General features: G+C 39.9%; 1 protein-coding gene across 3 annotated transcripts in view; it reads left to right on the top strand.

Moving 5' to 3' along the window:
* atp10d (ATPase phospholipid transporting 10D) overlaps positions 1-12,936 on the top strand; it is a 211,796-nt gene that overhangs the window by 187,480 nt on the left and 11,380 nt on the right. For all 3 annotated transcript variants that reach the window (XM_060824432.1, XM_060824439.1, XM_060824447.1), the window contains exons 19-21: positions 7,647-7,847; positions 10,515-10,595; positions 11,996-12,100. In XM_060824432.1, the coding sequence (XP_060680415.1) occupies positions 7,647-7,847; positions 10,515-10,595; positions 11,996-12,100 (387 nt within the window). The remainder of the gene's footprint in view (positions 1-7,646; positions 7,848-10,514; positions 10,596-11,995; positions 12,101-12,936) is intronic.

The following is a 12,936-nucleotide window of genomic DNA, read 5'->3' as shown; positions in this document are numbered from 1 at the left end:
TATCCTTCAATGTGTACCCTCAGCAACCGTACATATTTATTGTTCTTTGCAGATTATTTGAAATGATTGATTTGCTTTGTGTCTTGTGTTGTTATTTAAACTATTTTTCCAAGAACATATCAATTGAAGTTGTGTTTTGGATTGAATTTAATAATCTTCTCTCAATTAACGTGCTTTTAAGGAACCTGTGGTTTGCAATTGCTGAGAAAAATAGTACATTTCACAGCAGGAATTTGTATACTGGTTTTAAACTTCTCTCAGCAGGTTAAGGATGGCAGCTGAGATCATACAAAGGGTGGCATGTGTGGCTCAGTGGTTAGCACTGCTGCCTTACAGCACCAGGGTCCCAGGTTCAATTCCAGCCCCAGACGATTGTCTGTGTGGAGTTTATACATTCTTCCTGTGTCTGTGTGGGTTTACTCCGGGTGCTCCGATTTCCTCCCACTGTCCAAAGATGTGCAGGTCAGGTGAATTAACCATACTAAATTGCCCCGTAGCGTTAGGTGCATTAGTCAGAGGGAAATGGGTCTGGATGGGTTACTCTTCAGAGGGTCCATGTTGACTGGTTGGGCCGAAGGACCTGTTTCCATACTGTAGAGAATCTAATCATCTAAACTAAAATACAGGGGACAGCCTGATTGCGTGGCCCAACCTTTCCCCTCAACTTTACCAGCAGTGAGGTGCATCTTCTATCTATCTCTCTCAGACCTCCCAAGAAGTGCTGAACTGTGAATTAGTGAGAAGCATAATGGCTGGGTGGGGGGGCCTTTCTTCCACTTTTACTCTCTCTGAGTTTGAATTTGCTGTTCTTTGTTTATTAAATCAAGGCATTGCTGGTAAGGCTACAAATTTACTGTCCATCCTGAATTGTCCTTGAACTGATTGGCCTCTTCAGAGATCATTTCGGAGTCAACCACATTATCGTGAATCTGAAACCACATAAAGACTAATTGGGCTAGGACAGCAGAACTCCTTTCTAAACGGATAGTAATGAACATAGAAACATAAGAAATAAGGGGAAGAGAAGGATGTTCAGCCAGTCAAGCTTGTTCTACCATTCAATATGATCATATCTAATTCTCCATCTCAATGCCATACCCAACCCCCCTCCCCAAAAAGATCTTTACCACTTCAACTTCTAGAAATCTATTTATTTCTTAGACCTATTCAGTGATTTGCCCTCCATAGCCATCTGGGGTTGAGAATTCCACAAATTCACCACCAAGTGAAAAAAAAATTCCTCATCTTAGTCTGAAATGATCTACCATGGGAACAGCCTGTTTGGTCCTGTCCGGATTTTATATTTCAAAGAGCTCTCCCCACCCCATTTTTCTTGTAAATTTCAACGAGTACAAACCCTGACCAAATCTCTCCTCATACAACAAACCTGCCATCTCAAGAATCTTCACTGCACTCCCTCAATGGCAAGCCTAACTTTTCTTAGGTAAGGAGGTCCAAACTATATATAACACATCTCACCAAGGTCCTGTACAGCTTCAGTAAGACATCCTAAATCCCAGTAGTCAAACCCTCTTGCAGTGTAGGTCAATATACTATTTTCCTTCCTAATTGCTTAATACACCTGCATGCTTGCTTTCGACACCGACACAGCATTGACACAGTGATTGTAGCATTGACTTCCAGCTCCAGAAGTCGCTGTTGCGTACAAACATTGGAGGCTTGTATAGCCAGAACAAAATTAAAGGGAACCACTGTTCCACGAGGCAAAAAACCACTTGGTATCTACCTTGTAAAGCCCCATCGTTGCAATCATGTCATACCTGTTTTCAACTATTTGTGCTATTAATTCATCCACTTTATTGTGAATCAAGCAATGAACAAAGAGCAATAAACTCATGGAAAGGACCTGAATAATTGATTTGCAACCAAGTTCAAGGTTTACCCAACCATTCCTGTAGATGTGGGGGATCTCCTGGCACGAAGTTTTATTGTTGTTGGCACTCTATGCATTGCCCCACCAACATGGCTATGTCTGAATCTAGGCATGCATGAGGCATAACTTCTCATCAGCCTCTTCATTGGAGCATCCTGGACCGCCCTAGTGGAGTCCAACCGGTATTTGATGGTGACCTTTGCTCGGAACAATCACTTTGCTCCCCATATCAATATGCCATCCTTTGCTATGAGCTGATATCTCTCGGGTTCAAAAGGTTTTCAGTTCTAATTAAGACAGCCCTTTGATTTCCCCCAATGCCACCAGTTGTTTCAGTTTTGAAAGGATTAGATTTTTCTGCATAGAATGTCTGATATTGTCAGCTGTGACTAGAAGTGTGTCCATAAAATTTAATACCACTTCAGATTCTTCCATAGAGGTACCACTGGTGGTGCATCTGCCATTGGGAGGCATCTCAATGCATCCACATTAGCTACATAGTCTATTGGATGGTGTTATAACTTATAATTAAAAGCACTTAGTATTAGGACCACATTCAGCAGTGGATTCTAAGTTACAATTGTCACTGCCTTGTCTTCTTTAAGCAGATCAAGTAAGGGTTGTGATCCATGATTGTCACAAATTTTTATCCATAAAGGTATTGGTGGAACTTTGTGACTCCAAATATGACCACCAATCCTCCTTTCTCTCGCCACATTTACGATCTGCAAGTCCTGGATGCATATGCTATTGGATGTTCCTCTCCATTGGACCATCTGCTAATATTGCTTTAGTGACGTACAGGAAGGCGTCACATGTCAATATCAGATCTTTCTTGGGATCAGAGTATGCCAACACCTTGGAGGATGATAACTGTCTCTTTACTTGACTGAAAGCTAAGGCTAGTCTACCTGACCATTTCCAAGGCTGACTTTTTTTAGGAGTTGAGACAAAAGTGCCAGGGTAGAGGCCAGGTTATGTGTGAACCTGGGCTGGTAAGTTATTATGGAATTATAATAATTTACCAGCCCAAGAAATGACCTAAGCACCTGGATGAAGGTGGGGGCCAGAGCACCTTTGATCACCCTCACTTTATCTTCCAATAGTTGTAACCTGGCCTTGTCAATTCTGTATTCCAAGTAGGTCACTTGCAGGGGCCTAGAACGCATTTTTCCCTTCTTAGGCATATGCAACTTTAGAAAAACACATTAGGATTATGTCCAAATTTTCTAAGTGTTCCTTACTAGTTTTCCCTGTTACTAGATTGTCATCTAGGTAAATGACGACCTGAGGTAGACCTTGCAAGATGTTCTCCATCATCTGCCAAAACATTGAATAGCTGACATTACCCCAGATGGCAGTCTTGTACATAGGTACAAGCCCTTATGGGGATTAATTGTAGCATACATCTGGGAATCCTCATCATAACGCAATTGCAAGTAGGCGTGGCTCATGTCCAGCTTTGTGAGGGACAGCCCCTTGCCAGTTTTGCATGTAAGTCCCCAATCCAAGGGCTTGGGTATTTTCCCAGCCGTGAAAAGCAAACTGACCTGTTAGGCATCAAAAGCAGTATAACTGGTGTTGCTATCCATAACTCAATTAACATGGTGTCCTTTCAAAAGGTGTGAAAATTCAAAACTTGCTGAAGAAAATCAGGAGAGTAAAAGCACTCCCGTTAGGGATTCAGCATAACTGAATTTGCTTTTGGGGCAATAATTTATCAAACGTTAACATTGCAGCTGTCTTAAGTGTGATCTGTACAAAGCCCTCAAGACAAAACTCCAAGATGTCTTTTTAGAGTCATAGATATGTACAGCATGGAAACAGACCCTTCGGTCCAACCTGTCCACGCCGACCAGATATCCCAACCCAATCTAGTCCCATCTGCCAGCACCTAGCCTATATCCCTCCAAACCCTTCCTATTCATATACCCATCCAAATGCCTTTTAAATGTTGCAATTGAATCAGCCTCCACCACATCTGGCAGCTCATTCCATAACGTACCACCCTCTGCGTGAAAAAGTTGCCCCACTGATCTCTTTTATATCTTTCCCCTCTCACCCTAAACCTATGCCCTCTAGTTCTGGACTCCCTTATCCCAAGGAAAAGACTTTGTCTATTTATCCTATCCATGCCCCTCATAATTTTGTAAACCTCTATAAGGTCACCCCTCAGCCTCCGACGCTCCAGGGAAATCAGCCCCAGCCTGTTCAGCCTCTCCCTATAGTTCAAATCCTCCAACCCTGGCAACATTCTTGTAAATCTTTTCTGAACCCTTTCAAGTTTCACAACATCTCTCCGATAGGAAGGAGACCAGAATTGCACGCAATATTCCAACAATGGCCTAACCAGTGTCCTGTACAGCCACAACATGACCTCCCAACTCCTGTACTCAGTACTCTGAACAATAATGGAAAGCGTATCAAACGCCGCCTTCACTATCCTATCTACCTGTGACTCCACTTTCAAGGAGTTACGAACCTGCACTCCAAGGTCTCTTTGTTCAGCATCACTCCCTAGGACCTTACCATTTAAGTGTATAAATCCTGCTATGATTTGCTTTCCCAAAATGCAGCACCTCCCATTTATCTGAATTAAACTTCTTCAGCCACTTCTCGGCCCATTGGCCCATCTGGTCCAGATCCTGTTGTAATCTGAGGTAACTCTCTTTGCTGTCCACTACACCTCCGTTTTGGTGTCATCTGCAAACTTACTAACTGTACCTCTTATGCTTGCATCCAAATCATTTATGTAAATGACAAAAAGTAGAGGACCCAGCACCGATCCTTGTGACACTCCACTGGTCACAGGCCTCTCGTCTGAAAAACACCCCTCTACCTCCACCCTCTGTCTTCTACCTTTGAGCCAGTTCTGTATCCAAATGGTTAGTTCTCCCTTTATTCCTTGAGATCTAACCTTGCTAATCAGTCTCCCATGTGGAACCTTGTCGAATGCCTTACTGAAGTCCATAGAGATCACATCTCCTGCTCTGCCCTTATCAATCTGCTTTGTTACTTCTTCAAAAAACTCAATCAAATTCGTGAGACATGATTTCCCACACACAAAGCCATGTTGACTATCCCAAATCAGTCCTTGCCTTTCCGAATTAAGACTAAAATTGGGCCCTTGAAGACAGAAACAGGGGAATATATTACGGGAACAAAGAAATGGCAGAAGAATTAAATTAGTACTTCAGATCTGTGTTCACTGGGGAAGACACAAGCAATCTCCCTGAGGTAACAGTGGCTGAAGGACCTTAACTTAAGCGAATTTATGTTTGCCAGGAATTGGTGTTGGAGAGACTGTTCGGTCTGAAGGTTGATAAGTCCCCGGGGCCTGATGGTCTACATCCCAGGGTACTGAAGGAGGTGGCTAGAGAAATTGTGGATGCGTTGGTGATTATTTTCCAGAGTTCGATAGATTCGGGATCAGTTCCTGCAGATTGGAAGGTGGCTAATGTTGTACCACTTTTTAAGAAAGGTGGGAGAGAGAAAGCAGGAAATTATAGACCAGTTAGTCTGACCTCAATGGTAGGAAAGATGCTGGAATCTATTATAAAGAAGAAAATTACGAAACATCCGGATAGTAGTAACAGGATAAGTCAGAGTCAGCATGGATTTATGAAGGGGAAATCATGCTTGACTAATCTTCTGGAATTTTTTGGGGAAGTAACTCTGAAGATGGACGAGGGAGATTCGGTAGATGTAGTGTACCTGGACTTTCAGAAAGCCTTTAATAAAGTCCCACATAGGAGGTTAGTGAGCAAAATTAGGGCGCATGGTATTGGGGGCAAAGTACTAACTTGGATTGAAAGTTGTTTGGCTGATAGGAAACAAAGAGTAGTGATATACGGCTCCATTTCGTAATGGCAGGCAGTGACCAATGGGGTACCGCAGGGATCAGTGCTGGGACTGCAGCTTTTTACAACATATGTTAATGATATAGAAGATGGTATTAGTAATAACATTAGCAAATTTGCTGATGATACAAAGCTGGGTGGCAGGGTGAAATTTGAGGAGGATGTTAGGAGATTACAGGATGACCTGGACAAGTTAGGTAAGTGGTCAGATGCATGGCAGATGCGGTTTAATGTGGATAAATGTATGGTTATCCACTTTGGTGGCAAGAACAGGAAGGCAGATTACTACCTAAATGGAATCAATTTAGGTAAGGGGGCAGTACAGAGAGATCTGGGTGTTCTTGTACACCAATCAATGAAGGTAAGCATGCAGGTACAGCAGGTAGTGAAGAAGGCTAATAGCATGCTGGCCTTCATAACAAGAGGAATTGTGTATAGAAGCAACGAGGTTCCTCTGCAGCTGTACAGGGCCCTGGTGAGACCACACCTGGAGTATTGTGTGCAGTTCTGGTTTCCAAATTTGAGGAAAGACATTCTGGCTATTGAGAGAGTGCAGCGTAGGTTCACGAGGTCAATCCCTGGAATGGCAGGACTACCTTACGCTGAAAGACTGGAGCGACTGGGCTTGTATACCCTTGAGTTTAGAAGACTGAGAGGGGATCTGATTGAGCAATATAAGATTATGAAAGGATTGGACACTGTGGAAGCAGGAAACATGTTTCCGCTGATGAGTGCCGAACCAGAGGACACAACTTAAAGATACGGGGTAGACCATTTAGGACAGAGATGATGAGTAACTTCTTCACCCAGAGTGTGGTGGCTGTGTGGAATGCTCTGCCCCAGAGGGCAGCGGAGGCCCAGTCTCTGGATTCATTTAAGAAAAAGTGCGAAAGAGCTCTCAAGGATAGTGGAATCAAGGGTTATGGAGATACGGCAGAAACAGGATACTGATTAAGGATGATCAGCCATGATCATATTGAATGGTGGTCCAGGCTCGAAGGGCAGAATGGCCTACTCCTGCACCTATTGTCTATTGTCAAATACATGTACATCCTGTCCCTCAGGATTCCCTCCAACAACTTGCCCACCACTGAGGTCAGACTCACCAGTCTATAGTTCCCTGGCTTGTCTTTACCGCCCTTCTTAAACAGTGGCACCACGTTTGCCAACCTCCAGTTTTCCGGCATCTCACCTGGAACTATCGATGATCCAAATATCTCAGCAAGAGGCCCAGCAATCACTTCTCTAACTTCCCACGTCTGAAGATTTGTCTTTCAGAAGTCATCTTACCCAGAGTATGCTCAAGAAAAGGACTTTCAAAAACTAACCTCAGTTCTGCTAAGAATCTAGGCAAATGGACCAGATACACCCTGTAGGCATAGAACACAGAACTAGTGAGGAACCAGAAACCTTTCCTTCTCTCAAAGTCTGCTGCACCTATTGACTCCATCTGTACAGTTAATGTTGATGTATTCAACTACAGAAGGCATTGCCATAGCTGAACCTGACTTCAATGTTTCAGTCTTCATATTTTGGAAGGAGAAACTTCAAGCAAGTAATGGCCCTGCAATGATAGCAGACTGATTTTATTCTTGCGTCCATTTTTTTTCTAATCACAGTACCATGTTTATTTTGTAACTTTCAGCAGTAGTTGTGTAATACAATAATTTTTGAATCTGTTTAAATTTCCTAACTTTATTTAAATTCAACCACGCAAAAAATTAGAAATGAGTTAAATGCGAAATAGATAGATTTGCAGTTCACAGTTCAGTCTGCAGACATGGCCGATGTTGCCACCACATTGAATGACAGAAGTTTTGATCCTTTGAAAATAAAGTAAAACCTGCCATATTTGCTGCCATTTATGTTGATATTTATGTCTTTTTTTCTAGGCTTATGTGAATCTCTTGTTCTGGTACCAATTGTTCTGTGGATTCTCTGGTACATCAATGATTGACTATTGGATCCTCATTTTATTTAACCTCATCTTCACATCTGTTCCACCAATTATCTATGGCATCCTTGATAAAGATGTTTCTGCAGAGAATCTCCTCCAACTTCCACAACTTTACAGTAGTGGGCAGCAGTCTGAGGTATTGATATTTAAGTATGATGCAACACTCTGCTTTCTTTATCTTGAATAGAATTGATCAATCTGTTAGATTTATTTCTGAGGCTCAGCTCCACTACAAGCACTTAATCATTTAAAGATGACTCGTAACTATATGGGAACAGAAAACATCCTGGGAATTTTGTTTTATTTGGACAGACTAGTACAAGGAATGCTCTTTAAAAATAAGAAGTCTCCCTTTAAAATGAAGAAAAGGTGATTAAGTATCTTTTAAGGTAGATTATTGATTCTTGACTAACAAAGGAGTCACATATTGTCTAGGGTAAGTGGCCCATTCCTGCCCCAACTTGTATAATTGTTTTTATTTTCTTAAGTTCATGGGATGTGAAGATCACTCTCAAAGCCAACATTTGTGTTTAATCTCTAATTGTTGTTGAGAAGTGGCCCATGTAGTGATGAAGCTGTTTAATGTGCTACATGTTATTTCTAATCATATAGTCATAATCATTAAAGCTGTGGAGAAAGACTGGGGAACATATTTAATGAATAGTGTCAAGCTAGTTGGGAAGCAGAAATGCTCTATTCTGACCAAGTAGAATCATTGTAGAACAGCAATTCCCAAAGTAAACATAATAATGAGTGACAGTGTTCAATAGCAGCTTTCAGGTTTAAGGCCATGATGCTGAAACTGGACAATATTCTGGTCAGGTTGAACCTTTTACCCTGGAACTTTAGTGTGATATATCTGAATGCCATCAGCCAACAGAAAAAAATCATGAGAATATTTTGGAAAAACATGGACTTTTCAACTTTCAAAGGAGGCACACAACACTTTATCCATCATCAATCCTTGTGTTGCTTCTTCAAAAAAAAACTCTAGCGAGTGAGTTGAACACTATTTTCCCTTATGAAATCATTCTGACTCCCCTTATACTTACTGTACATGACTATAAATAAACCCAGATTTATTTGTGTGGACTGTTAATCCAATATCAAATTTTTGTTTCTAGAAGTTTCCCTACCATCAAAATTAATCTGACTGGCCTGTAATTGCAGGGCTTATGTTTGTATCTTTTTTAGAACAACAGGGTAATATTTGCACTCCTCCAATCATTTGTTGCCACCCTAGAATCTAAGGAAGGCTGCAAGTTTGTGGTCAATGCCTCCAAAATTTCCACTCTCTCTTCCTTCACTATTTTTGGATGCACCTTAGCCGCATCCAGGCTTTGTCAAATACAGAGACTCTACTCAATACCTTCTTATCATCTTTGAATCCTTCTACATAGCCTGGATGGCATTTTTCTTCTTAGTAAGGATATATGCAGAATATTCATTTATTGCGTCGGTGATGCCATTGTTTATGTGTAATTTGTTTTGGTACCTAATCAATTTTGCTTTTCCTTTTACCATTCTTTGCTATTTATGTGTCTACAGAAGATAGTAGGCTCCCCTAGCTGTCAGTCTCTTTTTCTCTTTTCTTCACTTATAGCCAGTCTGGTTCTCAATTGTATTTCCTAACCAACACTAGTCGTAAGCATTCTTGTTCTTCTTTACCTTAATATCTGTCTCATTTTTAATCTTGGGAGCTCTGAATTTATTTGCCCCACCTTTTCCTTTTAAAGGAATATCATTTGACTATGCCCAAACTATCTCCTCTTTGAAGGTAGTCCATTGGTCAGCTACAGAATGCTGACATGGATATGAAGTTTCATTGGTAGTTGTGTCCATTACTCATATCGGTTCCATAGATACTATTTCCTTTCTTTCCAATCTGATTCTCCCTGTGTCTATCATCTCCAAACGATGATGAACTATATTTTATGTAGACAACTGATGAACACAGGTTTTAGTAAATCATGTTAGTATGCAGGGCTCACCTCCAGCTGCGAAATTGTGTATCTGTGAAAAAGAGTGGAAAGGCACTCATACTCTCAGAACATTTAAGCAAACTCTGTATAGATGTCTAAGGTGCCAGGAAAGTCAAGTCGATGGCAGGGGTATATGCCCTGAGTTCTTTATAAATTTGATTTAATTCATTGGAAATACTTTTGTATAACTGTATAAATTAACATTATCCACCTTCAGGCTAAATCTTCCATAGCAAAGCTGCTTGGATTATTAGAATTGGGAATAATGGTGTGGAAGCCAAATCCATAATAGTCTTACGGAAAATGAATATACATTTGAAAATAAACGTTTTTAAGGGAAAGTGAAGAAGTATCTCTTTCAAATTTATTTTTTCAAGAAGTTGGTACAAATAAACTGGGCCAAAATTGTTTTCCGTGCTGCAACGTTCTGTGATCCAAGACACAGGTGCAAACAAGCTCAGCATTTGAATATTTGTAAATAAACTTGAATAAATTCAAGTAGAATTGATTCTGTTTGAAAAATGTATTAACTTGTGCTTTTGATAATTCAGTTTCCCATCACTAATTTTGTTGGAAGTGTAGCATCCTATTGCCATGAAGACTGCCTTGGTGTCAATAAATGAGTTGCAGCTTGAAGTACGAATTGAAAATTAGCTCATTCGTCTCTAAGCTCAATAATATTCTTCCATTGATTATCATTTTACAAGTGGACTATCAAGATGAGAATTACTATGGTGTCCTAAATATTATTCATAGTTTTTTTTAATAATTAACAAAGACAAATAGTTCTGGTGACCTACTTTATTTTGTATTTGTTATAGGCCTACTTATCATCAACATTTTGGATCAGTATATTGGATGCCTTTTATCAAAGTCTCGTTTGCTTCTTTGTTCCATATTTTGTAAGTGTCCCTGCATGTCGTATGTATTATATTTTGTTTTCTCTGTTATGTTTTTAGTCAAAAGTGATAAACCCCTAGCAATGGGAAGGAAAATTGAGCAGTATGGCCACCAGTGTGTTAATATGTACTTTTTGCCACTATCAAAATTGTAATCTGGGTCCAGTTTCTTTTATATAGTTACATGAATTTATAGACTACTTTCTCTGAGATGTGGACAAATAAGCAATTTTGATAAATTGAATATTAATGGAGCACTTTCGGTCCTAATCAGTTATGTACTTTTATTATGTAGGAACTATGAGGAATAAGAAGGGTTACCCACAATTGTCTGCTGATTTATCCACATTCAAATTGGTTATACAGCTGCTGGAAATTTTAGTGTTAGTGCTGACCTGTGTTCAGTCAGCTGTAAGATCACATGTTTCTTCCCATCAAGTCTCGGTTAGGCTGGAAGTTGGCCATGAGTCTGTCTCCTGCTGAAGATTCCGAGATAGTTTGTGCAAGATGCAAAAGGCTCATGGCTGGCTGGCCTCGAGAGAGCTGAGATTTCTTTAATAATGAGATTGAGTTAATTGAGGTTCATCAGGGTCAATGAGGTGGGGTGGGGGATCGCTAAGGTAATTGCATAATATTACATAATTTTTTTGTTTTGCAAAATGTTGAATTGTTCTTGTATATGTTATAAATGAAGGAGTCAAGAATGAGTTGTGGGCCTGAAACAAAGGGGGTAAGATAGAAGGCGTACGTTAATGAAAATGAGCATAGTGAGAGAGTTGAGGAGAAGACCGTTTAAGTAAACCAGCTTAAGTAAAGCACAGCAGCTTCTCTATTGCTGAAGAAGAGCAGAGAGGTCAAAGATAGACAAGAAGAAAAGCTGGAAAATAACTTGAACAGAAAAATAATATTGGATAAGTTATGTACATTTCAATGTTTGTAATTTATGAAGCATTAACTGTAGTGAACTGTTTTTATATATAATAAATCTTCTCCATGGTGAATTACGGTAAATAATTTAGAATTTAGCCTTGCATGTTTTCTTTGTTAATACCTGTCAGTGCTAAAGTTGTAAAGGAGAGAGAGACAATTTGAACTAACTGTTACTTATGCAATAAGGAGCAAGAAATATTAATAAGGAGTGCATTTACTATATGTTAATTAGTTTAGGATTAGGCACGTTCTAAAATTTGTTACGCATGAGAATACTGAAATGTATGATGTATTTGTTTTAGCTGTAAGTTAGGATTTCCTACTGTGGTTAAACTACAGTTTATTTTCTAATTTTCTTCAGTTCTGGAGGACTTCTATGATTATAAATTCACAGACTTTTTAAAACTGTAAATTAATGAATTCTTACCATTGCTCTGACAAGTTATATTTTAAATTCATCCTTTTCTTTTCAGACTTATTTTGGCTCAGATATGGATATCTACTCATTCGGAACACCTATCAACACAGCAATACTGTGTGTAATTCTTTTACACTTAATAATAGAAGGCAACACTTGGGTAAGTGTAATAGAGCCATGTATGTTCCTCAGTTGCATGTAATTCCATGTGTTCTACTTATAATGTCAAATTCATAACATTTCAGCAAAACATTAGAAAGTTAGATACTCAGGTGGCACAGTGGCTCAGTGGTCACTGCTGCCTTACGCGCCAGGGACTAAGTTCGATTGCCACCTCAGGTGACTGTCTGTCTGTGTGGAGTTTGTACTTTCTCCCTGTGTCTGCGTGGGTTTCCTCTGGGTGTTCCGGTTTCCTCCCACAATCCAAGAATGTGTAGGTCAGGTGAATTGACCATGACCATCATATGTTAGGTGTCAGGAGTAAATATAGGATAGGGGAATGGGGCTAGCTGGTTTACTCTTCGGAGGGTCGGTGTGGACTTTTGCCAAATGGCTGTTTCCACATTGTAGGTTATCTAATCTAATCATTCTAATTTTCTACCACTAACAGTATGCAAAGTATATGTTTCACCAAACCACCTGATTTATACAAGCTGATATCATTCATAATGTCCCCAGAATAACTGTGATCTGGTTAACATTTGGTGCAGAAATTTTATTGCAGTTCTTAAAAGAATTAAGCTGCTCATGATCATGTTTTCAACAATGCCTTAATTACCGGAAAACTTACTTTCTCCAATATTCTCTTCACTGATCTTCCATTTACACCCTAAACAAAATTCAATTGAATAAAATTTTTCTGGTAATATAGAAAATGCACAAACTCTCAAAAACCATTGTCTCATTACCAGAATTCTGTTCCACAGTATTGTGATTTCCGACCTTCTGGAATGCATTCTAGGCCTTAACAAAGGCTAATACAGTAGTGGTGGGCAC

This window comes from Hemiscyllium ocellatum, chromosome 1, assembly GCF_020745735.1.
Source record: "Hemiscyllium ocellatum isolate sHemOce1 chromosome 1, sHemOce1.pat.X.cur, whole genome shotgun sequence".
Classification (NCBI taxonomy): domain Eukaryota; kingdom Metazoa; phylum Chordata; class Chondrichthyes; order Orectolobiformes; family Hemiscylliidae; genus Hemiscyllium; species Hemiscyllium ocellatum.
Note: the sequence above shows the minus strand (reverse complement) of the source record. Positions and strands in the feature narration are given on the sequence as shown.